Source organism: Sylvia atricapilla, chromosome 13, assembly GCF_009819655.1.
Source record: "Sylvia atricapilla isolate bSylAtr1 chromosome 13, bSylAtr1.pri, whole genome shotgun sequence".
Classification (NCBI taxonomy): Eukaryota; Metazoa; Chordata; class Aves; order Passeriformes; family Sylviidae; genus Sylvia; species Sylvia atricapilla.
Genome location: NC_089152.1, coordinates 11011199 through 11036799, shown reverse-complemented (window position 1 = coordinate 11036799; position 25601 = coordinate 11011199). Strand labels below are relative to the sequence as shown.

The 25601-nt window shown below is 41.8% G+C and overlaps 1 protein-coding gene and 1 long non-coding RNA gene across 8 annotated transcripts in view; one reads left to right on the top strand and one right to left on the bottom strand.

The window, feature by feature from the left end:
* The window catches only part of SEMA6D (semaphorin 6D), a 29009-nt gene extending 19478 nt beyond the window's left edge, over positions 1-9531 (top strand). For 2 of the 7 annotated variants that reach the window (XM_066328422.1, XM_066328423.1), the window contains 10 exons: positions 563-780; positions 888-1019; positions 1216-1371; positions 1453-1626; positions 2333-2473; positions 2574-2651; positions 3450-3541; positions 3886-3942; positions 5750-5917; positions 8009-9531. In XM_066328422.1, coding sequence (XP_066184519.1) covers positions 563-780; positions 888-1019; positions 1216-1371; positions 1453-1626; positions 2333-2473; positions 2574-2651; positions 3450-3541; positions 3886-3942; positions 5750-5917; positions 8009-9312 — 2520 coding nt within the window. In that variant the 3' untranslated portion in view covers positions 9313-9531. The remainder of the gene's footprint in view (positions 1-562; positions 781-887; positions 1020-1215; positions 1372-1452; positions 1627-2332; positions 2474-2573; positions 2652-3449; positions 3542-3885; positions 3943-5749; positions 5918-8008) is intronic. The other 5 variants (XM_066328424.1, XM_066328426.1, XM_066328425.1 and 2 more) reach the window with 5 other exon arrangements.
* Positions 9532-12965: 3434 nt separating this feature from the next.
* The window catches only part of LOC136366788 (uncharacterized), an 82812-nt gene continuing 70176 nt past the window's right edge, over positions 12966-25601 (bottom strand). The window contains exons 2-3 of the long non-coding RNA XR_010744582.1: positions 16426-16530; positions 12966-15082 (exon numbers count right to left, since the gene is read on the bottom strand). This is a non-coding gene — a long non-coding RNA (uncharacterized lncRNA). The remainder of the gene's footprint in view (positions 15083-16425; positions 16531-25601) is intronic.

The following is a 25601-nucleotide window of genomic DNA, read 5'->3' as shown; positions in this document are numbered from 1 at the left end:
TTCTGTTCTCCAGGCCTTGCTGTCAGTGAGCTCACTACAGGTGTCTTTCAATGTGCTGTTGCCTTAGTGCTGCTGTTGCCTTAACTCTTGCACCAAGTAATGGAAAAGCTGAGGGTGCTTTCATGCTTATTAAAGAAACAAAAGAAAACAACACAAAAGGAGAGTTTCAAAGAAGTTTCTCTAATGTCGCTGGATATTGAATAATTCAGTCATGCCAGTACAGAGTATAATACTCATGCCTCACCATGGAAGGATATTCTACAATAAATTATTAAATCCCTTACACATGGTTAATTAAAGTCTTTAAATCTCACTAACAATATGATTTTGAAGGCAAAAAGGGTGGGAGCAAACCGTGGAGATGCATTTGCTTGGTGATACATTAAGATGCCTGTGCACTACAAGCTGAATGCATTTTGCTTTCATCTTCTCTGTGCAGATAAATGGCAGCTTCCTGTTAACAACATTATCTTGGTGTTTTATTAAGGGCTCAGAAACAAGCACTGCTTCCCTTGCATCTCTCAAGCCTCTCTCCCTTTTTCTTTCTTTTTGCCTTTCACAGGCTGTGTATTCCCGTGTGGCACGCATCTGCAAAAATGACATGGGGGGCTCCCAAAGGGTCCTGGAAAAGCACTGGACATCCTTTCTGAAAGCTCGGCTCAACTGCTCAGTTCCTGGGGATTCATTCTTCTACTTTGATGTTCTGCAGTCCATCACAGACATAATAGAAATCAATGGAGTGCCCACTGTTGTGGGTGTATTCACCACACAGCTCAACAGGTAAGAGATGAGCAACCTTTCATCAAAGGCACATCTCGGGTTCTCTCTCACGCTGACATTGGTGCCATTGTAATCTGAGTTCTTGAAACTATCTTCAAATTTTACAGCATCCCTGGTTCAGCAGTGTGTGCTTTCAGCATGGATGACATTGAGAAAGTCTTCAAAGGGAGATTTAAAGAACAAAAGACTCCTGACTCTGTTTGGACAGCTGTACCTGAAGACAAAGTACCAAAGCCAAGGTAAAAGGTTTTCACTCATGATGTCATAACATTGTCCCTGTAAAGAGATACCTTAAATCAGCTGCACTCCTGAATGCCTTGTTGGGTAAAACCCAAAGCAGAGCTTGCCACTTCTGCCATAAGGATGCTCATTAACCGGCTGCCTTCTCTCATTAACTAAAATATCAAGAGGAAAACAATATTGTTCTCATTTCAGACCTGGCTGCTGTGCAAAACACGGCCTAGCAGAGGCTTACAAAACCTCCATTGATTTCCCAGACGAAACACTCTCCTTCATCAAATCTCATCCTTTGATGGACTCGGCTGTTCCCTCAGTCACTGAGGAGCCCTGGTTTACCAAAACACGTGTCAGGTATGACAGTTCAAAAGTAACACCTGTGAAAAGGAAAACAAGAAAACTTGCTGTTAATGATGTGCTTTTTGGTCTTGCTAGATACAGATTGACAGCAATTGCTGTAGACCACGCAGCTGGACCCTACCAGAACTACACAGTCATATTTGTTGGCTCTGAAGCAGGAGTAGTACTTAAAATCTTGGCAAAGACCAGGCCTTTTTCTTTGAATGACAGCATATTACTGGAAGAGATTGAAGCATATAATCATGCAAAGTAAGTATTACCAGAACATCTAAGCTCTTCATCTAGTCCTTGGTACCTAAAAAAGATTATGGTAAACCAGCTCATTATCATCAACATCACCACTTGTTTGTCATTTTATCGTGTTCCTCATGTTGAATAACCTGAAAGTATTTGGTCACTTGCCATTTTGCATGGGTTGAATGAGCAACCTAATTCCACTCCAGTGACGTCAGTGACACAGTCTAACTCTCTCACAAATGCTTCTGAAACATCAGAAGTATTTGCTGATATTAAAAACAAATGATCTGTGCTTATCTTGAGAGTTGCTCAAGAGTGGCCAATAGTGTATAACCTATATCTGATCACTTTAAAATTTTTGATTTTTGGCACAAAGAATTTGGGAGTGGAAGCATTCCAATTAGACTTTACAGGCATCCAGTCCAGGACTCTTTCTCTGCTCTCTCACAATATTTATGCTGATTGAGAGAACAGAGAAAATAGATTTGGATTTTTTTTTCCTACGCAGTTCTTCTCACCTAGCTGTTAGCAGGAGCCAGAAGCCAGCATTTGATAACTCAGGGGTTTGTTTAGCAATGTCTCAGCAAAGAGTAGCAGGTTACATTTATGTATGTAAAAAGCTGCTGTTCAGTATCTACACAGACAATAAATAAAATGTTTACTGCACGAAGTACTACAGTCACTAAAGCCGTGGCCTGTCCTTGTTTTTGCTGACCAGGTGTAATGCAGAAAGCGAGGAGGACAGAAGAGTCATTTCCCTCCAGCTGGACAGAGACCACCATGCTCTGTTTGTGGCATTCTCCAGCTGCGTCGTTAGAATTCCCCTGAGTCGGTGCGAGCGCCACGGGTCATGTAAAAAGTACGGCTCCGTTCCTCAACTGCCCCTTGTGCAAAGGCACCAACAGTTCTTAGGAAGGAAGTAAAAAATGCATGATTTTTTGGGGTTTTTCTCTTGCAAGGGCATGTATTGCTTCACGGGACCCGTACTGTGGCTGGTTAGACCATGAGGCGTGTGGAAGAGTGACACCAGGCATGCTGTAAGTATTCCTTTTCAAGTTAGCCCAGCATCTCTACATACGCTTTACAGACCCCACGAGCTCATGCCCTATGCCTCTTCTCTTGCACACAGTTACTAAATCTCTATTTATTTAAAGATTTTTTTCAGTGCACTGTATATGTAAGAGAACAGAATGCTAAAGTCTGGCCTAATTCTGCAACTTCTGGGTGAAGACTTGCTCTCAGTGGGAGATTTACATGTGTAGGAGGACAGGCAGACCTGTAGGAAGAGCCGTTGAAAGCAGGAAGGCAAGCAATTGCAGCATGCAAACCTGAGCAGCTCCAAGAGGACAGGACACAGTGTCCCCTCCCAGGCATGCTCATGGTCAGGGCACAGGCAATTGCTAATATGAAAGCACAGGATTCACAGTGGGAAGAGCAAGGTTGTGCCTCCACACTGGAGCTGGGGTGTTATATATGCATACCAAAGGCATTTTGCACAAATCGAGTCTGTAATATATGGTGCACTAGCAGCTGTATCTTAAAAAGAGGCCTTTGTAGCAGGCCAGTGCAAACTTTAACTGGTATAATTGGATGGTTGTATCTAAACGCAAGAGCATGCCCAATGGAGAAGACATGATGTAGTTGCTAAAAAAAGGGATTGTTTTTCTTTTATTTCCTGGCATAAGCACACACAGATAGTTTTAAAGCCAGACTATCCTGTACATTTTGTACAGTCCTTTGGGCCATACACTGGCTGTTGTGTATGTTTCCATCTGCTGCTTCCCAAAAAAAAAATAAATCTCCATTTGTATCCTTACTAATACTGTTAATTGCAGGTTCTCTTTGTTTGTTTCATACAACCACAGCACTGGAGGATTTGTACAAGATGTGGAATACGGCAACACGGCACAGCTTGGGGACTGCCATGGTAAGGCACAGTCACTGCTGCTCCTTTGGAATGTCTCACCATAGTCTGTGGCCACACCTCACTGTGGATGTTAAATTTCTGATGAGCTTTTCAGTAACATGATGAACACATCACCTGGTGTTACTGTGAATGTTCACAAAGCTGAGCTTTTTAGTCCTGGGTGGCAGAGTTTTTCTCTTTCCTTCACCAGTTTACAGCTATTTGGGGTCTACAGCAAAGTATTGAAGAGTTTATTTTTTGTAACCAGTGATATTTTAGTTTTTATTTTCCATTACTCAGGTTTGAGATCTTTTGCTTTCTTTTTGTTACTTTTTACTGATTACTTGTTCCTTTAATTCTTTTAGAAATTTTGCCTACTACAGCTACACCAGATTACAAAATATTTGGCGACCCAACATCTGGTTAGTTTTTTTTAATTTTTTTGAATTAATGACCTTTACTTTCCTTCAGTTCAGCATTTTCAGCCCTTTTTTCCTTCCTTTTGCACAGTTGGCAATCCTCCATTTTTGTGCTTTTACTCATGTTCCCACTGATGGTAAAGATAGTCAGACTCTTCTCACTCAGCACTTCACCCTGTGTAGCCGCATGTTAACAGCTCATTATTTATGAAGACATCTTTTATTAAAGAGCCTGATTAACATAGATGACATCTTCACTGCACGAAGTCCACTAAGCTTTACTCTTGATCCCCAGCCATGCATTTGTGAATGCCCCTCTTGGTCATCTCTAGTAGATGAATGGCAGAACTTCATCATCTTCCTCCTTACCTCTCCTTTTCTCTTCTCCTTCTTTCCCAGCAAGCTTTTTGCACAAATACACATTTTCTAAAATGTGTATTTCTTTATTTTTGAAATGCTTTAAGTAGTTTATGCTAATGGAAAAAAATTTAACATCACAAACTGTGTAGCTGAATGAGAAACTGTGTAGACAAAAGTGGCTTAGAAAAAATGTTGTGCATGGTTGTCAGATGGACTTTTGCATCCTTTTCTACTCCAGTGATTTTTCTAATAATGTGTTCACCACCAGCCCCTGGTTTCAGGGACACCCAGTGCTCCTCTTGAACTCAAAAGCAGAACCTGTGTTGACTTCAACAGGAGCAAGACTCAGCCCTTATTTTCAGTCTTTGCTTTTGGAACTTGGGTCTTTGCTTTCAAACCAAGGGCACATTTCTGACTGACAAACAGGACAATAATCTATTTGTATCTTAAATTCATAAGAGTGCCACAAGAACATTATTTGTGGTTTGGTTTCTGACATGTTCACTTCTGTTACTTGACAAGAAGTAAGTAATGTTTGAGACAAATATTTTCCAGATCTATTTAACCACAATGGAAGTTAGAGACTCACTCAAGGAAACAAAACAAAACTGTCACACAGAAATGCTGCCTGGCTTTATGAGTGTTTATCAACTGAATTTTCAAAGTGATATTTTATGACACAGATACAATTGAACCTTATTTTCAAGTCCTGAATGAGTGTGCTTTTGAAGTACATTTCTCAAGTCTGATCTTGAGCCATAGACCTTCCTGTCTAAATGTACTGGGACAGTGAACACAAAATACTCAAGGGTGCAAACGAGACTGAACTGTAAACCCGATTTGATGAGTTTCCTCCTCTGCATTTTCACGTAGGCTGTGGTGGGTCTGTTCAGCAAGCATATTGCAGAGGAGCCAGAATCTCTGCAGGATTGTTCCTTAGGAACCATTACAAAATAGGGGTTAAAAACATTCCTTTTATCCCCACCTGCAGAAATGGCTCATTCAGCAGTTCCTGGTATACCATAATAGCAGTAATGGAGCTGATCTGGTTTCTCAGGCATAACCTGTCATGAGTGTGTATCATTCCAAGTAACTTCTTTTTTTGTTGAAGATGTTTAAAAGGCAGCCAAGTGTGTTGTCTCCAGTGAAGAATACAGCAATTAAGTAGACTAAGTTGTGCTTTTCACCCCCACAGTTGCTTACTTTAACTTTTGTGCTGGTTTCACAGTTGACTTCTCTGGCTTTTTGGCTAGCAGCTGTTGAAGTGTAAATGTACTATTTTCATACTTCCAGTTTTGAAGTAATTGATTTTAATCAGCCATCTGTACTTCTGCCGAGTGTAGGGGGGGTCACATTTTGCTCTGACATGTAACTCCCATAAAATACTGTGTCCAGCTATAGCTTAGATGTGCCATGAAACACATTAATAAAAATCTGTTTGCCACCACAGACATGGAGTTCTCCTCAGCTTCCATTACCACAATGGCAAGTATCCCAGTTATATCACCTAAAGTGATTGGTTCCTGGAAACCTAAAGTGACTGGCTCTCGGAAATTTGTAGTTCAAGATGACCCAAACACTTCTGATTATTCTGATCCATTATCAGGTGTCCCAAAGGGTAAGGCCTTACCAGGGAATACATTGCCGCTGAATGGAAACCTGATAGTCTCAGCATTGTCTAAGGCTTAAATGTAACAGCCATGATTGTTGGGCTCTATTTTACACCCATTTCCTGTGAATATGCAGACAGTGCAATCATGTTTTTCATACCTACTTATCCCATGGACAAAGTGCTGTAAGCTCTGCTTAGAGCTTATAACAGGAAACACCGATTATAATCAGCCTTTTAATCCTGGAGTGGTCCAAAACTCCCATTGAAATCAATGGCAGTTCTGGATACACTAAAAAAAAATTACCTTCAAGACCTATCTCCACCTCTGTTTATTGTTTTCAATTCAGTCTAGTTTGGCTTAGACTATTAGTCCTCATGAATGGTTGCTTATGTTCAGGGGTTTTTTCATTTGGGTTGGGGGTGGTGGCAAAACAGAACACAAAGCAGAGCTCCATAAGGGATCCATGTGTTAAATGGGGCAAATCCCAACCTCTGCTTGCCTGGAACGGGTTCTTGAAGAACTGTCAAGAGTAAGAAAGTGCTGAATTTTTATCCTCTGGAAATGAGCATCAGCTTAGAGATGATCTCAGTACATACTGAGACATGCAGAGGTTTTAAGCTGAACACAACAAGAAACCTATTCTGCCTGTAGTTTACCTTTCTCTGTGCATTCTTTCAGCTAAGTGAACCTTTGATCAGGCTCTTACGGTAACTGAGACTTTAATTCAATAGGACTTTTGCAGTCAACCACAGAATCGAGAAGCTTCCACTCCCATAACCAAAATTTAACACAAGTCTCTCTCAGTGCATAGCACAGCAAGGTGACAGACATGTTTGCACAATTCTGTATTTACTCAAAAATCTCACCAGCCAAAAACCATTTCTATTTTATTACCATTCACCAAAACATATCAGGTTTCCTATCAGCCATTATGGCCGTGCATTTGTCATTTTAATTTGTTGCAGTTATTTTCTGTTTTGCTTTAAGTTTTTATTATCATCTGCTCTTGGTTCTGAATCACATTTTGTGTCATAGCTATTAGTGAACTTTACTCATATTTTCCTTCTGCTTCTGCACGGTGCCATTAAAACCTGTAACCCTGAACATTAACAATATTCAAAGGCCTTGCCTCTAACAAAAAGTGGCTCTATTCCTTCCCTCTTGCTCTTTCATTTTAACATCTCTTGGGATAGCAACAGAATTACTTTCATTAAAAACTAACATTGTCTTAGCTGCAAGATGTCTGTGGTTGCTTAAAAAAAAAATCTAAAAAAATCAAAGGGAGCTTGTTAATACCCAAATAAAAAATTAATCAAATATTCAATTTCTTGGTCTAAGCTAAAAAGTTTTTAAATTTTAACATTCTCTAATAACTTAACCTAAGTTATTTTTATAATAATGTTATGCAAGTATTTATGTTTGTTATTGGTAAAATATAAAGATCAGTGCTCTAACAGTATCACATTGTCTTCCAACTTGGACATGTATAATGAGTGCAGGTGCACCACTCCAGGACTAGCAGCCTGGGAGTGGAGGAGTTTACAAGTTTTCTACTGTTTTCCATTAGTGTGGCTGTAACAGCACAGTATATATCTTATACATTTTAACACAACATTTGCATAATCCTGCCTCTCCTTTGATACTGATTTATGAGTTGGGCAGGAAAGTGAGAGAGAAATCCATCCGTGAGTTATTAATTGCTTTCTGGCCCAGTAGGACCTTTTAAACTCAATTTTCCAGCAGAAATCATTAATGTTAATAATGTAAGGCCCCTATTTGTGAGCCGTAAAGGAAATTTGGGGACAGGCTAAACAAAACATAAGGAGAGAAGCTGCAACAAGCATTCCTCATTATCACAGAAAATGGACAGTCTTCATTTAGCCTTGTCAGTGCACACACAGTCATTTTTATTTTTTATAAAATTATTTGCATTCACCAGTGGAGTAGATTGCAGGATCCTACTGAGTTACACCCACACGACAGCCAGAGCACTTAAAAACATTTGGCAGACACTTCCATGAGGAAGGCTGCCTTCTTCTGAAATGTGTCAGTATGAAATACCTGTAGATTTATGATATCCTGCCTGTCTTTTGCAGGTGTGAGGTGGGAAGTACAATCAGGAGAGTCCAACCAAATGGTTCATATGAATGTCCTAATCACTTGTGTCTTTGCCGCGTTTGTCCTGGGAGCCTTTATTGCGGGAGTGGCCGTTTACTGTTACCGGGATATCTTTGTACGGAAATCCAGGAAAATACACAAAGATGCAGAATCGGCTCAGTCCTGCACGGACTCCAGCGGGAGCTTTGCCAAACTGAATGGGCTGTTTGACAGTCCTGTCAAGGAGTATCAGCAGAACATTGATTCACCCAAACTGTACACAAACCTGCTGACCAGCAGAAAGGAGTTGCCTCCAAACGGTGATACCAAGTCCATGATGATGGACCACAGGGGCCAGCCTCCAGAGTTAGCTGCACTTCCAACTCCTGAATCTACACCAGTTCTTCAACAAAAGACTCTGCAGGCTATGAAAAGTCAGTCGGACAAAGCGCATGGTAACCTCAATGCCTCACGAAAGGAAACCCCACTAAAAAGCCCTCAATTTTTTCCTTCTAGTCCTCCACCCCACTCTCCTCTAAGTCATGGACATATTCCCAGTGCTATTGTTCTTCCCAACGCTACCCATGACTACAACACATCTTTCTCAAATTCTAATGCGCACAAGGCAGACAAAAAGATGCAACATATTGATCATCCACTTACAAAATCATCCAGCAAAAGAGACCACAGGAGATCTGTTGATTCCAGGAACACCCTGAATGATTTTCTGAAACACTTAAATGAAACTACCAATAATCCCAAAGCCATCATGGGAGATATTCAAGTGGCCCACCAGACTTTAATGCTGGATCCAATGAACAATATGCCTGAGATCCCACCTAAGGTTCCCAACAGGGAGGCGTCTTTATACTCTCCTCCATCGACTCTGCCGAGAAACAGTCCCACAAAACGAGTGGACGTTCCCACCACTCCTGCAGTACCAATGACCTCTTTGGAAAGGCAGAGGGGTTATCACAAAAATTCTTCACAGAGGCACTCAATATCTGCCCTTCCTAAAAACTTGAACTCACCAAATGGTGTTTTGTTATCCAGACAGCCAAGTATTAATCGTGGGGGATACATGGCTCCCACGGCAGGCACAAAGATGGACTACATGCAAGGGACGCCTGTCAGCGTTCACCTCCAGCCTTCCTTGTCCAGGCAAAGCAGCTACACGAGCAATGGCACCCTGCCTCGTACAGGAATAAAGAGGACACCCTCCCTAAAACCCGACGTGCCACCAAAACCCTCATTCGTCCCTCAGACGACATCAGTCAGACCACTGAACAAATACAGCTACTAGGACATGTCTGTGCTAAAATGAGCGTGGCATCAACCTGTACGGGTTGTGAAAAGATGTTGTGGTAGACACAAAAGGCAGAGACTTGCTTGTTACTAAGGAGAACAAAGTGGCCAAAGAAACTGTCTTTACCTGAGCAACAGCTGTGTCTTGCCACATGTAGCTGTAGCAAGACTTCATGTGCTTGCTACAAGCAAACACAAAAAAAAAAAACAAAGGAAAGTGCTGGTCATTACATTTCTTTTGTTTGGAGCTAAGGAGACATGTAGCACAATGGGGTGGGGGCTACGTTACTGTTCTAAATAGCTAAACAACAGTTGTTGGGAAAAAATCAGTAAGCAAATACTTGAAAAATGGGTTCCATTTTAGACTGCCATTAAGTGTGGTCATTCCCATTAAATGTGAACATTTTACTATGTATGCATTCACCTTGCCTCTTGCACAAATGTCAGAAAATGGTAATGTCTCAATGAATAGCTGGGTTAATAATCAATTTGCTGGAATTAAGTCTCTGGCCCAACTGTAGCATTATTTTTTTCTCTCCATGCGTGTGGCATTTTGTTTTTGCCACCGATAAAGCTGTGCGTGTGTGTGGATGTGTGTGTGTGTACTGTACACACTAGGATGTACTTAGATTCCCATTGCATCTTTTATGCTATGGAATTATTTACATTGAGCATGACTGAACAAACAGATGACTCTGCCTTCTGCAGCCCGCTGGGTTCAGCTCGGAGCCAGCTGAGGATGAACTGCACATCTCTGACAGCCTTTGAGGGCAGTGCCTGGATCAGACAGTCACCCGGTCAGAGAGTGCAGATATGGTTAATCCTTCATAGCTCCGTTATGCTGCTATTGATTCAGAGCTGTGCATTTCAAATCTGGTGTTTTGGGCTGGAACGGGGGAGTTTTACTGTGTTTCCACAGTGCCTCCATCCAATACCTGGCCACTGTGAACTCGAGCCCCTGTACTTCTCGCTGAGGGCAGCTAATAGTCAGTTCACTTGGCAAACGCCTGTGTAACTGGAGAAGGTCACGTTTTTGTTGCATTTAATAATGCCCTACACACTGATAGACTCTTGTCAATAAAAAAGGAGAAACATTAATTGGCCTGGCAGAAGCAGCCTGTGAAAACTCAACAGTAGTGCAATCAATTTGTTTTTGTTGTGTAAAGTAAGGTTTGTTTTTGTTTTTGTTTCTGTTTTTTTCCAAAGTCATGCAGGTAATGACAATATTCTGTAAATATTATGTGTGAGTTTACCTGAATCTGTGCATTTTGTGCCTTATTCATGCAAATGATAAAAGTACTAAAAAAAAAATTAAATCTGTCAAGTGTTCTCACTATAGCACATATCTCCCGAGTGCCAGTTGTAAAACCTCTCAACAGCACCCCCCCAAAAAAAAAGATAAAATGTAAGAATAATTAATGGTAACTAAAGGCAGCCTACAATCCAAGAAGACAGCAGCATTAAATCACCTTACCATGATAAACATTCCACTCCAGCTCTCTGAAGGATCAAACAGTTATAATGTGAAATCAAATGAGGTTTCCAGGGTAATGGAACACCTGCTAAAGTTGTGTAAGCTATTTAGTAGGGTTTACAGTATCCACTTGCAGCTGATGTTCAACACAGATGGCTATTTTAGCTTGCAAACTACACACTACCACATTGTTTATTGAACATAACTATAGAAATAACCATGGCAGAGGAATATTCATGAATTAGTGGGACAAATAACTGCAATGGGTTTCAGAGATGGTGGAGATTTATATTATGTGCTCAAAAGGGAGAGAAGGTTAGTCACTAAAAACTGGATCTGTGTTACAGAACAAAGAATAAAGGATAGAAGTAGTCATTTTTTTCCTGTAAGGCTGTAAGGGACATTTATTTCCTGAGACCTCTGGATCCAAAAATCAATGATCTTTCTTCCTAAACACTTCTGTCTTGCAACTAAAACACTACAGATTAATAACTATTAAAATGTACTCGGTTGTCAGAAGACACAAACTGATCCGAATTCACTTTACAAATATTAATACAGACTTGTGTGACCCGGAAGATAAATGTATGTGAACCCTGATAACCTCCTGTAACATTGTGCTGCCTTGTAGATGGTAATGTGAGTTCTCTCAGTATTTATGTTGAAATTTCTAACATTCAACCTAGTCCTTATTCTGTTAATTTAATAATAAAAGATGCTTTATCCATTTGTGTAAAGGTAAACGCAGATTGTATCTTTTTTAATGGTACGGCATAAAAAAAGTAACCCTTAAATGAAGCTGCTCTATTACTATAGAGTACTTTAACATGTATAGATATCTTGTAAACTTGTATTGTGGATGTGTAAATAATACGTTCTCTGGGTTTTTAACACTGCATGTAAAGTCAAAATAAAATATTCCCATGTACCGAGCGTGTCCTGTCATTGTTAGTGCAGTTGTGCTGTGGGATTACCGTAGGGGAAGTCTCTGCTTGCCTTCAGCAGCTCTGCGAGGATGACACAGAGCCCTGGGCTGCTGCCTGGCCTGGCGGGTCCTGGGCAGGTGGGGTGACACACCAGGGACCTGTGTGTCCTCTGCAGCCACTCTGAGCTGTGTCCCTGGGCCACAGGCAGGGCCTGGCGGTGACTGCTGGGGTAAAGACAAAACGTCAGAGTGACCAGCACACAGTGCAGAGCTCGGAACAGTCAGGGCTGCCCACACAACACCACGACCAGGCACTGAAGGTGATCCCTGGAGCTCCAGCCAGGTTTCAGCTGGGCTCTAGTTCCTGCAGACCTTTCTTATAAAGGTCAAAAAAATACCAATTTTGTGCAAAAACAGTACGGTTTTGAAAGAAGGTAGTGTGTTCCTTCTACAGTGTAGATTACAAAAGATAGAGCTAATTCCTGGCCAAATTAATTGTTGACTCACATAGCAGGACATTCCTAAATACTTAATAATGCTTAATAATTGAAACTCACATTTCAGGCAGACAGTTAAAGCCCAACAGACAAATAGATGCTGTATATTTAATATGTGCCAACATCCCACACAATTTTAAAATAATCAAGGTTATTTAGTATCAGAAAACAAATATAACATTCTTTTAATTAAAAGTTGATTTTAGATAGTGGATAAAAATGATTTTTTACAAGATTGTGCTGTCAAGGTATTAATCATTTGAAATTGCTCTGCATGTTATAACATTACAATGGCACCTAGTTGTATCTTACAAAAAAAAGAATTCTGAAGAAAAAAGAAATATGGTGCTTAAAAAGTTCCAAAGCTATAACAGCTCAATATATATTTTCCTAGTACCAAAGAAAATTTCTACTTTTGTATTAGTATGGGGTTTTCTTCATTGCATGTCTTCATATATGAGATGAAGCATCAAACACACAGCTCTAATAATGTGCTGCTTTCCCACTTTGAAATTAGCTATGCCTTTGACACCAGTGTGGCTAAAGGCCTTCCCTCTGTGGAGGGGCTGTACCTGCCTGAGTCATCTTCAGCCAGGCATTAAAGGTCATCATGAGAAAATTACAAATAACTCTTTTAGTGATGTGTAAATGTGCATCTGCAGAACAAATCCTGGGATATTTTTAGTTCAGAAAACGTCTCTATTTTATCTAAAATGCCTCAAGTGACCGTTTTCTGGAGTTCTGTGGTTTGGTCTGGACTGACCCAGCCTTCCCTCAATCAGTGATGTGGAGGCTGGATGGGTGCAGCCAGGCCATCAGCGTGCTCTGTTGGGCTACATGGTGCATGCAAACACCACAGAAGTCCATGCAAATAAATATTAGGAATTTGTTAGGAAAAAAAGTACAAGAAAACTCCCCCATTACTAACAGAGATGGTTTGTATGCAGTGATGATGCCAAAGCAGCCACCTACAGAAGCCCCATTTTGAAAGGAAACTTCAGCAATAAGAAAAAGCTTAACAAGAAAAAAACCAGTTTTTCTCCTGCAACAATTTCCTGGGTCAGCCAGTTGGTTTTAAGCATCTTAAGGTCTCTCTTGAAGAACAGTGCAAAGCCACAGCTGATAAAGGAGCACATGAAGGGTGTTTGATGTGGCCAGAGTCACTCCAGCAAGGGGAGGTCCAGCACTGTGGGATGTGGGGCAGGAGGGCTGTGGGCACGGGAGGGCACAGGAGAGGCTCCTGCTCAGCTCTGGCTTGCTTTGGGCTTTGTAGAAAAAAATAGTTTTGAACAGAACACAGACAAAGCACCAAAGGGCTGCAGGCCTGTGCTAGTGAGATGATTGCAAGAAAACCAATTTGTAAAGCAGTGAGTAGTTATCTCTATGACTGCACTGGCAGAACAAACCTATGGCCTTTTAAATTGGGGTCTTAAAGCAATCACAGTAGTTAGAAAAATCAGGATGCCTCTGTCTTAATGCTGTCTTGCTAATGACTCACTCTGTGACCCTGGGAAGATTATGCAGGGTTTATGCAGTAAATGGCTCCTCAGAATGCAGTGGCTTTTGCTTCCTTCTCTCTCTGTGATTCTGAGCACTAGCAAGGACATCTTGCAGGTAAATAAAGGGAAAGAGAAATACCTTCCCATCTGGGAAAGGTTAGTATTTGCAGGAGTAGGGAAGAGTTAGTTGGTATTTCCCCAGGTGCCTATTAATTTCATGGCATGGAATAATATTTTTTAAAAATTGATCACGACAAAATACCTCATAAATGCAGCATCTGGACTTCAGCTGGGATGTGCAAGCTTTTCATATAAAAAGCACTACCAAGAGACCAACGTACTAAGACTGCATTTGTTGTTCAAATGTCATCATATCACAGTATGAAAGAGCAAGAAAGAAAAGGATTTGGGAGGGAAAAAAACGCACATTAAATATTTAATTAGATTCAGCTTTGCTCAGAGAAGTAGAGATTCTTGCCTTTTTATTCAGCCCTACTGAAGTTCAGCTGGTGTGAGGGCCTGACTCTGGTCCAGCCATTGCTGCCTGCTTGCAAATATTTTCATAGGCATATTGCATTGGCCTGACACACATCTGAAATTATAATCTGTCCCAAACTCTCAACTGAGAAACTGTTTCTACTCTGCCTGAAATGAAATTTATTGGAAGCTCTGATTTTATTAGTGCATTCTGAATTCATCTGAGGGCCTGATTTATGGTCTCCTCACTTGCTTTTCTCCTACAGCCACTAATAACTTTTCTGAGCTCTTCTCTTAAAATTTGTAACTAGATCCCAGCCTGTGTCCTACAGTGAAGGCTGCTGACAAGAGCAGAGGTGCCAGAGGGTCCCCACGTTTGGGTAAGGGTCCCTGGACTGCAATGGTGGCACTGCATCCTCCCCACCAGACTGGTGCCTCTGCCCTTCATGTCAGCCAGAAGTAAAGCTCAAGCTCCTGTAATGCTTTAAGGGGAGGGGAGGGAAATCTACCACATAGACAAGCTGTCCTGACCATTTTCAGGAATGACTCCCATTTTTCAGCTTAAAAGGAATTTTATGACAGAAAAACTTAATGGCCAAAAAATAAATCCCAACCCCCAAACCGACCTGCACACCTCTTGCTGTCCTTGTTTTGGGAATGAGAAACTGTTTTCCAAGGCAGAGTCTCACTTAACTACACAAAAATGAGCAAAGAACACCAGTTCTCAACGCAGGCCCTTCTGCAGGATCATACCTGGCTGTAGGAGCTGTTCTGTAACTTTTTCAGTAGCTGACCTTAGCCATTGGCAGAGGCAGTCCATGAGCTCACTGGTTTGCTGTTGCAGCAGCACTGACAGCCTCTAATACATCTGTTCCTGCACAGAAATGGACAGCTGCCTAGGAAGAGAAGAAAGGGGGCAACTGGCTTTTAATTTGGGTCACTTCAAGCACAGGGTTATTTCTCAAATCTTTGATTTACAATACTGGCCTCACATGAGGAAAAAATAATCAGAAGCAGATCAGAGCAGATGAATCATAAAAGCAATGCACAAGCTAGCTGCACCTTCCTTTTCTGTGCACTGAATATCCATGTGATTACTCTGATTTCCCCAGGAATACATGTTAGTCAATTAACAGCCTGAGATATTTTTTTTTTGTTAGAGACTAATGGCAAATTTTTATGATCAGACCGTGGTGTATGAATGGCCATTAGTCACAGGTTATTGTGCCTGGCCAACAATTAGGTGAGACAGGAGCACTTCCAATATTAATGCTGCATGTGAGAATTGATTTCTGTGAAAGCCTGTGCATGCAGCTCTAACATTCAGTCTCTGTCACTGCTAGCACAGGTGAAATACTGACTCCATCGAGGGAGATGGCAGAGCTGCATGGGGCCAGGCCTTCACCCTCAATCACTCAGACCTCCCCAGAAAGCAAATGCTGAGGAGGTGTGAGCAAGGCCAAAGCAAAATGGGATGCACATCTGCAGGAAAGCATTTGCTGGAACAGGATGCAGCCCCCAATATCATCTCTGGCCACAAGGGTTTGATAAGGGGAATCAAGGCTTCAAGGTAAGAAAAATGCCTCTGTGAGAATGACCTGCTTATTCTGGTCATTGGAGAGTTTTCCAGCAGGTACTGCTGCAGGAACTGAACAGGCTTGCTTGGGGCCAGCTGACATTTTGTGTGTGGAGTTCTCTTGCCATTCCTGGACTACCATGTGTGTGCCTGCAAGTCTGCTTTTAAACTCACTAGCAAATCCCATTATATATTGGACTCAGCTGGGACATAAGGTGCCAAATGCTGAGCTCCCAGGCGCAAGAGGAAAACCAGGGGAAGGTACCTAGAGAGCTCATTGACATTGCTGGGAGGGGGCTGCTGGTGCTAACAAGAAGCAGAAGAAGGTATCTTGAGTTTGTTTCACTTCTACTGGTAACACTCAAGTCAGGCACATCTAAATATCAAAATCACAGAATGATTGAGGTTGAATGGGACCTCTGGAGATCATCTGTTTCAAGTCCCCCTACTTAAGCAGGGCCACTTGGCGCTAACTCAAACATTCAGGAAATCACTGACCTGAACTAGGACTCCGGACTGAATGACAGTAAAAATGATTATTCATCCTTAAAACCTTTGCTAAAACTTTCAGATTAGGCAGGTCTTCTTGTAGACAGGTGAAGTCTTCTACCCAGACTGAGGAGAGTTTAGATATCCAACTACTCTCTTTATTGCAGCACTTACTTCTCTTTGACAAGCGCAGAGTGCACATCTCAAACAGCGCTCCTCTGCTGAGATCCCGGAGGATGTCTGCCGATCCCAATGCACAGCACCGCTCTCCGTGCCAGCCTTTCATCTGAAATGACATCACCATCAAAGGCAAGGTTATACAGAGTGCAACACACTGAGAAAGTCATGTGATATTTCAGAGCTGCTTCATTACTGGGACGAGAGTTCAGAAAGTACTTGAAAATGACATTTTACTATACATGATACGTTCCATATTACAAGCATTCCTTGCCAGTTCCTGCTGCTTCAGTTAAACTGCAGTACTTGGTAAAAGACTGGATTTGCTCTTCCCAAAGAACAAAACTCCTGGCAGAATTGCTCCCCATACTCTGAGGGAGGGGATACACCTCAAAAGGCTCTAACTACAAAAGGTATTCTAGACCAGGAGGGACAAAATATCACATAGGACACAAAGCAAGATCAGTTGTCAAAAATATACTTTTTGTCACATTTCAGAAGAAAACCATTTAGAAACTTGTCATCTCAATTTGATGGCAGAAGGGAGGAGAACATATTTGCCCTGAAACTGGTTGACAGAATAGACAGTTTTATGGTGTTGGCTTCTAATAAAATCTTGCACAAATGCCACCCAGCTAACAATGTCAGCACTTTCTATCTAAATCCAGTTCTGGACCTTTTACACTCCTCCTTGTGTTCTCTGAAACAGTTTAACTTGTTCTGCACAGAACAATAACTAACCTTTCATGAAACTGCAGTTTAGTATTTTAGTAGTGGTTTGTTTATTCATGAAGTCTTTCCAGTGAAGGCTTCTCTCCTGAATTGCTGCTTTGTAGGATACTCCAGCCCCACTCCCCTCTGCTTCAGATGCAAAGTGAAGTCAGGATCAGAAGAGTCCAGCTTCAAAATGCCAGACTGCACCTTTGTTATGCCACCCAGTCTCACCTCCAAGCTTGCCACAGCATGGCAGAACCTTCTCCAGGATGGTTCCCTATTAATTCCATCCTATCAAGCATGGGCTCCTCCATCTCATCAGTGTAACTCAGATATTGACATTTGTCTCTGAAAATTTCCCCAGATCTCCATCAAACACCTGTAAGCAGCTTGTCCACAACAGGGTCAGGGAGAGCAGTGGGACAACAGACCCAAAACAGGGGTCTGAAAGCAGGTTAGGAAAACCAACAGAAACCAGCAGACGATCCATGTCTAAATGCCACTCGTGCCTTTGAAAATCCCTTCAGCTGTTAGGCCTATTTAATCCTTGCTCTCTGTTCAGACACTAACAAAGACACCAGCTCTGATGTGTGACATTCACCCTGTAGACATGGGGAAGACCCATGGCATCAGTGGACAACATAGCAAATGCCCTAATCCCAGACACCCCTGTCCCTACAGACACCAACCAGTTAATGCTACTTGATGACAACAGAATTTCAACCAATAACCACAAACCTACACAGTCCCTAATACCTTTTTTAAGAATTTCTCTGCTATTTAAGGTTACAGAATCTGTTTCCATTTTGGGGGCTACTTTCCTCACTGGGTTGTTCTGCTGTTATGGCTGTTATTTTAAAATAAAGCAATTCTGGAATACTAATAAGTCTATGTGAATTCCTTTTCCCCTAAGATTATTACAAACGCTGACATTAAATGTACTAGCCTGAACTCAGTTTCTGTCTGATTTAATAAATTTATGCCAGCCAACCAGCAATTTTTTTTTTAATTAACCCTGGAGGTTAAATGGAAGTTTACTAAAATGAGAATATGTTAAATGAATAATTTCTCTTGGCTTCTTTCAGGAAGTCTCTCTCTTACCCCAATAATCAGTTCAGCTGCAAAGAGATCAATAAGGTCTTTCAATTCAATGAGTAGAAGGCATACATTAAAAGGTTGGTAACAAACCTGATATACTGGAGAAGATATTTCAGCTTTTATGGGTTTTTTTGACACTAAATCTATCTGCTAAAAATTCTTGAGAAAAGGTTACTGCCCATACACTAATATTGCCAAATGGCATAATTTGTTAGCACTGCTTGGGAAGATTTCCTGGCATTTATCCGCAAACACGAGTCATGTCTGTTAAATCCTCATTACAGAAGAAAGCACACTTTTAATCCTAAAGCAAAAAATAGCTTCAGAAGCCAACCACTGTTGGCTTTTCCCATGCCATGAACAAGCACCGCAGGTTGTCCTTTCCTACCCTGTAAAATCCCCGTTGAATTCTGCCCTTCCCATGGAGGAGAGTCCCACCTACGAGCTCACAGGCACAGTGTGTGCAGCCCAACACCCTGCACAGCCCCTGACACTTCTGTTAGGGACCTGGCTCTACACAGGAACTGGGTTTTGCTCGCCCCAGGAGTGGTCACTCAGGACAGACCAGTGCAGGTCATGCTTGTGAGCTAAGATTAAATTCCCCATGATTTAATGTGAGTTTCACTGAAGGACATGGAACAGAATAAAACCCTTCAGCTGTATCCTCTTTGGGGCTGTAATTATACCAATAGCTTTAGATCATTAAATGTACCCATCATCATACTTCTATCAATCTCACACCAAACATGGAGGCTCCCAGGGAAAAGGATGAGTTTTTAGGAGAGTTGAACTGGAACAAGAGCTCAATGACAGCATGCAGAGCAGCAGATCTGGGCTCTGCAGCTCCCAGCAGAGCAGCCACTGTGTTTATCCACTGCAGGAGGATGTGTTCAGAGAATTTCATGCCGCAGAATCTTCTCTGTGGATTTAAATCCTCAGAGGCACAGAAGTCTTGGTTTATTTCTGTGATATTTCAGTAAAACAGAAATCACCTGGCAGATACTTCTGGTCATGTCTGGCAGGAATTTACTTACACTGGTTTCAGTTCTCCTCACAGTCTGAGTTCTCCTCAGTGGCCCCATTTAGTTCTTGTTAAGTAAACAGAACTAGCACTCAGGAAAGTGCTCGAAGTAAAGCGCTTTATATGAGGTGCCTGACTGAAATAAGCATTTCAATTAGATTCATTAAGTAAGTTATTACTTGTTAATTGAATAGCAACAGACTGCTAAGGATCACTTACTGAGGTCTAATAAGTATGTAAGAGTGAAATCTACTCTTCATGTAATTCCATCAGCAATAAACTAGTATAATTAGCTTCTTACTAACAAACTTAAATTGTGGGGAATGTTGAGGCAGATAATTGGCACTTAGGAAGATACCTATAGCAAGTTATTGCAGTATCAATTAACATACTTATGAAATGTCAGTTTAAACTCTGAACAAATAATTGATACCAATGGGCTTGGGTTACTTACTTAAAAGCTATTTAAATGCTACTAAATTTCATATTCGGAAAAAAATTATTACATATACCTCATTTCCAGGTGCATAACCTAGGAATTACCTGTAATAACCATCAGTAAGGACTCTGGGTGTGCTGGCTATGAATACTGACACCAGTGGTTCCAGGACCCCTCTGCTCAGGTGAATGCTGCTTGCCTTTCACCCCTCACTCTCTCACATCATATGAAGGTGGTATGAAGAATTTAGCAACTTATTTTCCCAAAGTTTTGCTTCCAAAGGAGTGTTAATCATCTGAGAAACAGCTAATCCCTACTCCTTGCACCTGCAGACTCAACCACCACAGGACCTCACCCTGGCTTGATCAAATTAGGGTTCATACCCCATGTCTGCGAAGTCTCATTCTATACATAGAGAATCTGAGGCACCTAAGCAGTAACTTCTGCCCAAAGATCACACAGGAGGACCTCAGTAATTCCGGGATCAATTCCTTCCCCAGGAGCTAGTACATAAAATAGCTTTATATGTCTTTTGGACCAACCAGCCTCAGTGAGGGAACACGGTAAACAGCAATTGACTGGTCAGGAGAAGCAGCAACAGAACCAACGTTCATGCCTCTAGACCTGGGATCTTATGACAGCTCCATCTCTTCCTCCAAACATTCTCTAGATGTTCTGGAAGTTCTCTGACTTCATGTTAGAAATGGAAATCTCTCTTCTCTCTGGATTTAATTTGCAGTTTGGCTGAAGAAAATTAAACACTTTGCAATGCACAGTGTGTATGGAGCACTTCTGTTTGTATGCAAAGCTTGAGCCCTCAAACCCAAGAGAGGAGGAAGGTAAGAAACTCCCACTTCATGGAGCAAAGGAACTGGTGGTGGCCGAGGTGCTGCTGGAGCCCCAGGGCAGGTGTTGGCCTGCAGGGAAGGTGCAGGCAGAGCACGGAGCTGGAGCCTGCCAGGGCAGGGAGCAGGCAGGAGAAGCAGGACAGCAGGCACGAGTCCCCAGCTGGGCACACCAGGGCGTGAAGCAGCCAAGGTGCAAGGGAAGGGGAATACAGGGTCTGAGCCGGGGTGAGGAGCACAGGAGGGCCAGCAAGCAGGAAGTTGTTGGCAAGGGTAGTAGTACTTGCCATTTAAAGGGTATCTGTGCAAACCAATTTTAGAAACTTCTATTTTAAATCGGGTTCACCCCTCCCCCTTCCCCACATACAGAAACACATACTGATCCATCATCTATTAAAAAAATTGTCAGCATGTCCCTGTCAGCTAGCAGTGTGATTTTTTTTTCAGCTATGCCAGCAAAAGCCCTAATGTAGACACAGATATAATATGAGCAAAAAGGGGAAAAAATGGGAAAAAAACTTTATTTTTGCCAATACAGCTTCTTTTGCTCAGGCAACTGATACAAGGTATATTCTTGCAGGTTTTTTTCCTAGTATAAGTTTCTGCACTCTGAGTGATTGCACTGTCAGTGCAGTTGTGCACTAGGTTCAAAAAAGGTGTCCACAAGACCTTAAATTGTGTTGGGGAAAGGACAGCACCCAGCACCATGCAATCCTGTCAGTGCCTGAAGCTCCTAGGTATGCATGCAATAAAAATACAAAATGATACACAATTGCAAGCCCACCATATCCAAGCTCCAGAGCAATGGCACCAAATTTTCCTCACTTCCCAACCTTTCCAAGAAGCAGTTTCAGCCCAGTGCAGCACTACAGGTAATCAATGCCCTCTTAGAGTAAATTATATCCTAAAACTTAGAGCTGGTTCAGTGTCCAGAAGCTGAGAAGTATGAGAAGGACTTTTCTGTTCTGTATGAATGGAGCAAAACTTAACATCTAGGGGAAAAGGCAATCTCAAATTATAAATAATGCAGAAACTCCAACATACCTTTTAAAGCCTCAGTCCCCTTATAATTTAATGTTTGAAATGCTACGCTATTCCTTTAGAAGCCTTTTCTCTCTCCACTGCTGATGATGGTCCATCTTCTTAGACACTTGAGTAATGTCTCTCTTCCTCTTGGAACACCTTTTTTGACTACTGCTCATGCATAGTAATGCTAATAATCTTGCAGCTTTCAGCAACATTTTTCCTCCTTTAAATGAAAGCCTGGTTTTATGCAGGGCTGTTTTTTCAGTACCTTGTCTCCTGCATGCTCTTTCACTGTACAGGGCACCTGTGTACATGCAAATGTCTATTTACTGTTGCCCATTATGAGCTGTTCATGTTCCATTTAGCAGCATTCAGGAGAATTGGACTAATTGATTACCTATATTGTATAAATTTTAGCAAAGCATAAATGATACAGTCAAGATGAGCTTGCTATTACATTGACTATTTTACAAATCTATATGTAAGCATAATCCCTCCCAAAAGAACTTACACCATCATCAACCAGGAACCTTGTGCATGTGAAATGGACTTGATACCAGCAAATTATACAGCAGATAATACCATGTGCAGTCAAGTAGAAGGACATATTTTATACTACCTGACAACCACAGAGTTTTACAGTTCTTTCCTTAGAGAAGATGAAACCAGATCCTATCACCTCCTAAAAGTAATAACATAAATATACACAATAGATAAATATTAAGCTCATTTGTCAAGAGAAACTAGGCAATTCACCTCAGGTCATGAAGCAAGCAAGGACAAGAAAAGCAAACAGAATCCAAAATTTAACTGTAAGCCCAGTCCTATAACTGGTGGGGACCACACTAATGTTCTTTGTGCTTCTAAGTTATTTTTAAGCACCTTCTCAGTCATCATTAAATGTTAAAAGGATCTTGTATCTTTTGGAAAGGGTGCAGTTGAAGATCCTGGCTATTTCCAAAGGTTCCTGAAATAGAAATCCTCACGTGTAAATGGCCAGTATAGAATTACAACTGCATTTTATATGAATAATTCTGGTAGGAAACCTGGACTAAAAACATTCTAATGACTTTGATACAAGTGCACAGTTGGTCTGTGAACTTGCAGCCACTGCAAAGAGTAATCACATTAATCTGAACACTATTCCAGTGGCAGCTGACAACGAAATGAACACCAAACTAGTCAGCTCTGGCCTCTCCTGCTTATTTAACCAATGCTCCTGCTGCACTTAATATTATCACTGTAAAACCCAGAGAGAACCCTTCTCCTTAAATATAATCTGGAATCAAAGTTGTACACTGCATTCTCAGAAACAGTCACACACTATTAAAACAGAAGAAGCAAATTATAAACAAGAGCTTAGAATAAAGGTGGAAAACACAGACACCTTCAAAACATTGAACACGATTACAGCGAGTGCCTTCATTTGCTTTCCCTTTGAATTGATGTTAACAAGTAAAGCATTTTACTTGTCTCTGTTTACCAGGAGAACATAAATACTGCATAAACTACATCTTCTTGCCAACTAAGCTTTGTCTGCAGGATGGCAGCTTGTTCTAACTACACTTACACTTTCAAAGAGTTGAAAGCTCAGTGGCTGAGCAGGAACAATGTGGAATGCTATATACATGTGAAATGCATTCTTCATTAAATAAGTACTTGAGAAACCTTTAAATGTCTCAGCTGAAGATTGCCCAAAGGTCTGCACTGCTCATCGGGATCTATCTCCAACAAGTATTTCATGAACCACCGGAACTGGGAGCCTAGATCCAATCCTAAACAGAGGCTTCCTAAAGGATTTAGAGCCACCTTTTCTAGGAATAGGATGACAAAAGCTCTCAGCTCTTTCTGAGGTGTTAATGCACTACTAGACAATCCAGCAGTGCCCTGCCTAGGCCTTCTGTGTGTTCTGACTTCCCTGTTTTTTCCCAGAGAAGCCTCTCTTCCCCGTGTACTCAGTGGGTGCCCAGAGCTCTTCAGGCTCCCTTCAAGGAGCCAGCTGCACCATTCCTTGGTGCACTAACACCAAAGCACCTGGGATCTGCTGAAGCCTTCCTGTCCTGGGTACAGCATTGCCAGGCAGGGCTCTACAAACACTTAGAGTGCCTGTGAGCTCCACAGGGCCAGCAAGCCCCTTGGGAACGATTTTATACAAAGGAGCTTAGAGAGGGCTCTGAATGTCAGCTCAGCCACAGCACTACCCACAGGGCTCCTTGTGGATATTCTTGCAGAGCAAACATCGAGTGATATCCAGGGATAGTTCTTGCATTGTGTGCTGTTTTGTGAGGATAGAATAAAAGCCCTCTCTGGCCTTAGCTTCCTACCAGGCAGGCAGAGGAGTTTGGCCAATTCAGCATGAGCTGATCAAAACTCAGCTGTTTCAATCTGCCCGTGATGGGCTGGTTCTGCCTCCAGAGCTGCAAGCTGCCTGAAGACCTGTTGTTAGCACCTATGGATTGAGAGGAAGGAGGAACAGTTTTCTACTGGGTTTATGAAAGAAATTACATCAAAATGTGTCTTTCAATTAACCCAAGGATGAAATGCCTTGAGTGTGTTTGGTGTGTCTGCCTTGCTTGAACAACCTAATTCTGATTTCCCATTTCCCATGGAAGAAAAACAAAAGAAATTATATGCCTAAGCATGGCTCCTCTATATGATACAAACTGGGCTCTACTCCATAGATTGCTGGATGAAAAATTAGCATCAAGTACCAGCATGCAGTGTGTAACATCTGGGAAAAAATTATAGAGCCATCTTCATTATATTTTAGAGGAGAAGAGAAAACTGTAAATTGCAGAAGGTGTAAGAGGAAATTCTAACAGATTGTACACTGTTAGATTGGCACTCTATTTCCAGCTGTGGCAAACCTGATAATAAAGCACACTATCACCTCAAAGTTCAGACATCAGCAGAAACAAGGCAGCCCCCATGGAGAGCTTCCATGCAATATGGGCTTCCAAAATGGCAGCTCCCCACAGGTAAGAAGCAGTCTGGATGTTTTGGAGAAAGTCTGAAAACATTTAAAGGATCAAGATATAGCCTTGAGTAAGATACTCCTTTTTTTGTATCTTTGGCAGACGTTTTCCTTGTTTTGTGCATTATATAAAAGAGAGAGAGGACACTTATAATAATATCCTCCACAACCATATATTCCTTGGAGAATAAAGCGAGGATGATTAGAAAGCAAAAACAAAGGAGACAGGAGGAATTCTAGGGACAAAATGTTCTTGACTGGCTGTGGAGGAAAAAAAAAAAAAAAAGCTGCAAAACAGCAGCCCCTGTTATTTGCAAACACGTACCAAGGAGGCTGAGAATAGATCCAATGACAGCTGCAGCCTAATTGATAGGAGACTCGCCTAACAGGTTGTCAGACTGCTGCGTGGCTCCAGTCCAGGCCGCCTTGCTGGAGGCACAATGTTAGAAATACTGACAAACGTTTACCAAAAATAAATAAAAAATATTCCAGGGCAAAGGGAAATATGGCTCCAAGTGACTACTTGCAAAATTGCGTTAGATCTCTAGGAAAGAGGAAAGTAAGCGGCAAAACGTGTGAGAGTCCCCCCAGGGCCTGCAGGACAGACACAGGCAGCCTGCCAAGGCACTCCAGGATTGTGCTGCCTGTCAGGAGCGTTGGCTCTGGGTGTGCTGAGAGCAGCTCTCCACACAGGCAACAAAAATAACCACCAGATCAGCAAAGAGCACAATCAAGAGAGTTGACTAGCTGCAAAAGAAAATTATATTAGATGCATAGAGATGGATCTGTTTAATGGTAGGAGGGAAACCACAGGACAAGTCTCTGAGCTCTTTTCTTACTTCCCAGGAAAATGATGTATGGTTTCCTTGGCCAGTAGGGATGGGAAAAACTATGAGAGAGTTGAAAGTGGCTTAGGCACAGCCCTCAGCCCATCTCATGCAACATACTCACAGCCAGTCTTATTTGGGAGTCTTTGTACGCATTCAGCTACATGCTGGGACAGAAAGCTTGAAAGAATCCTTGGTCTTGAGCTCCCAAGGCAGCAAGGCATCCAAG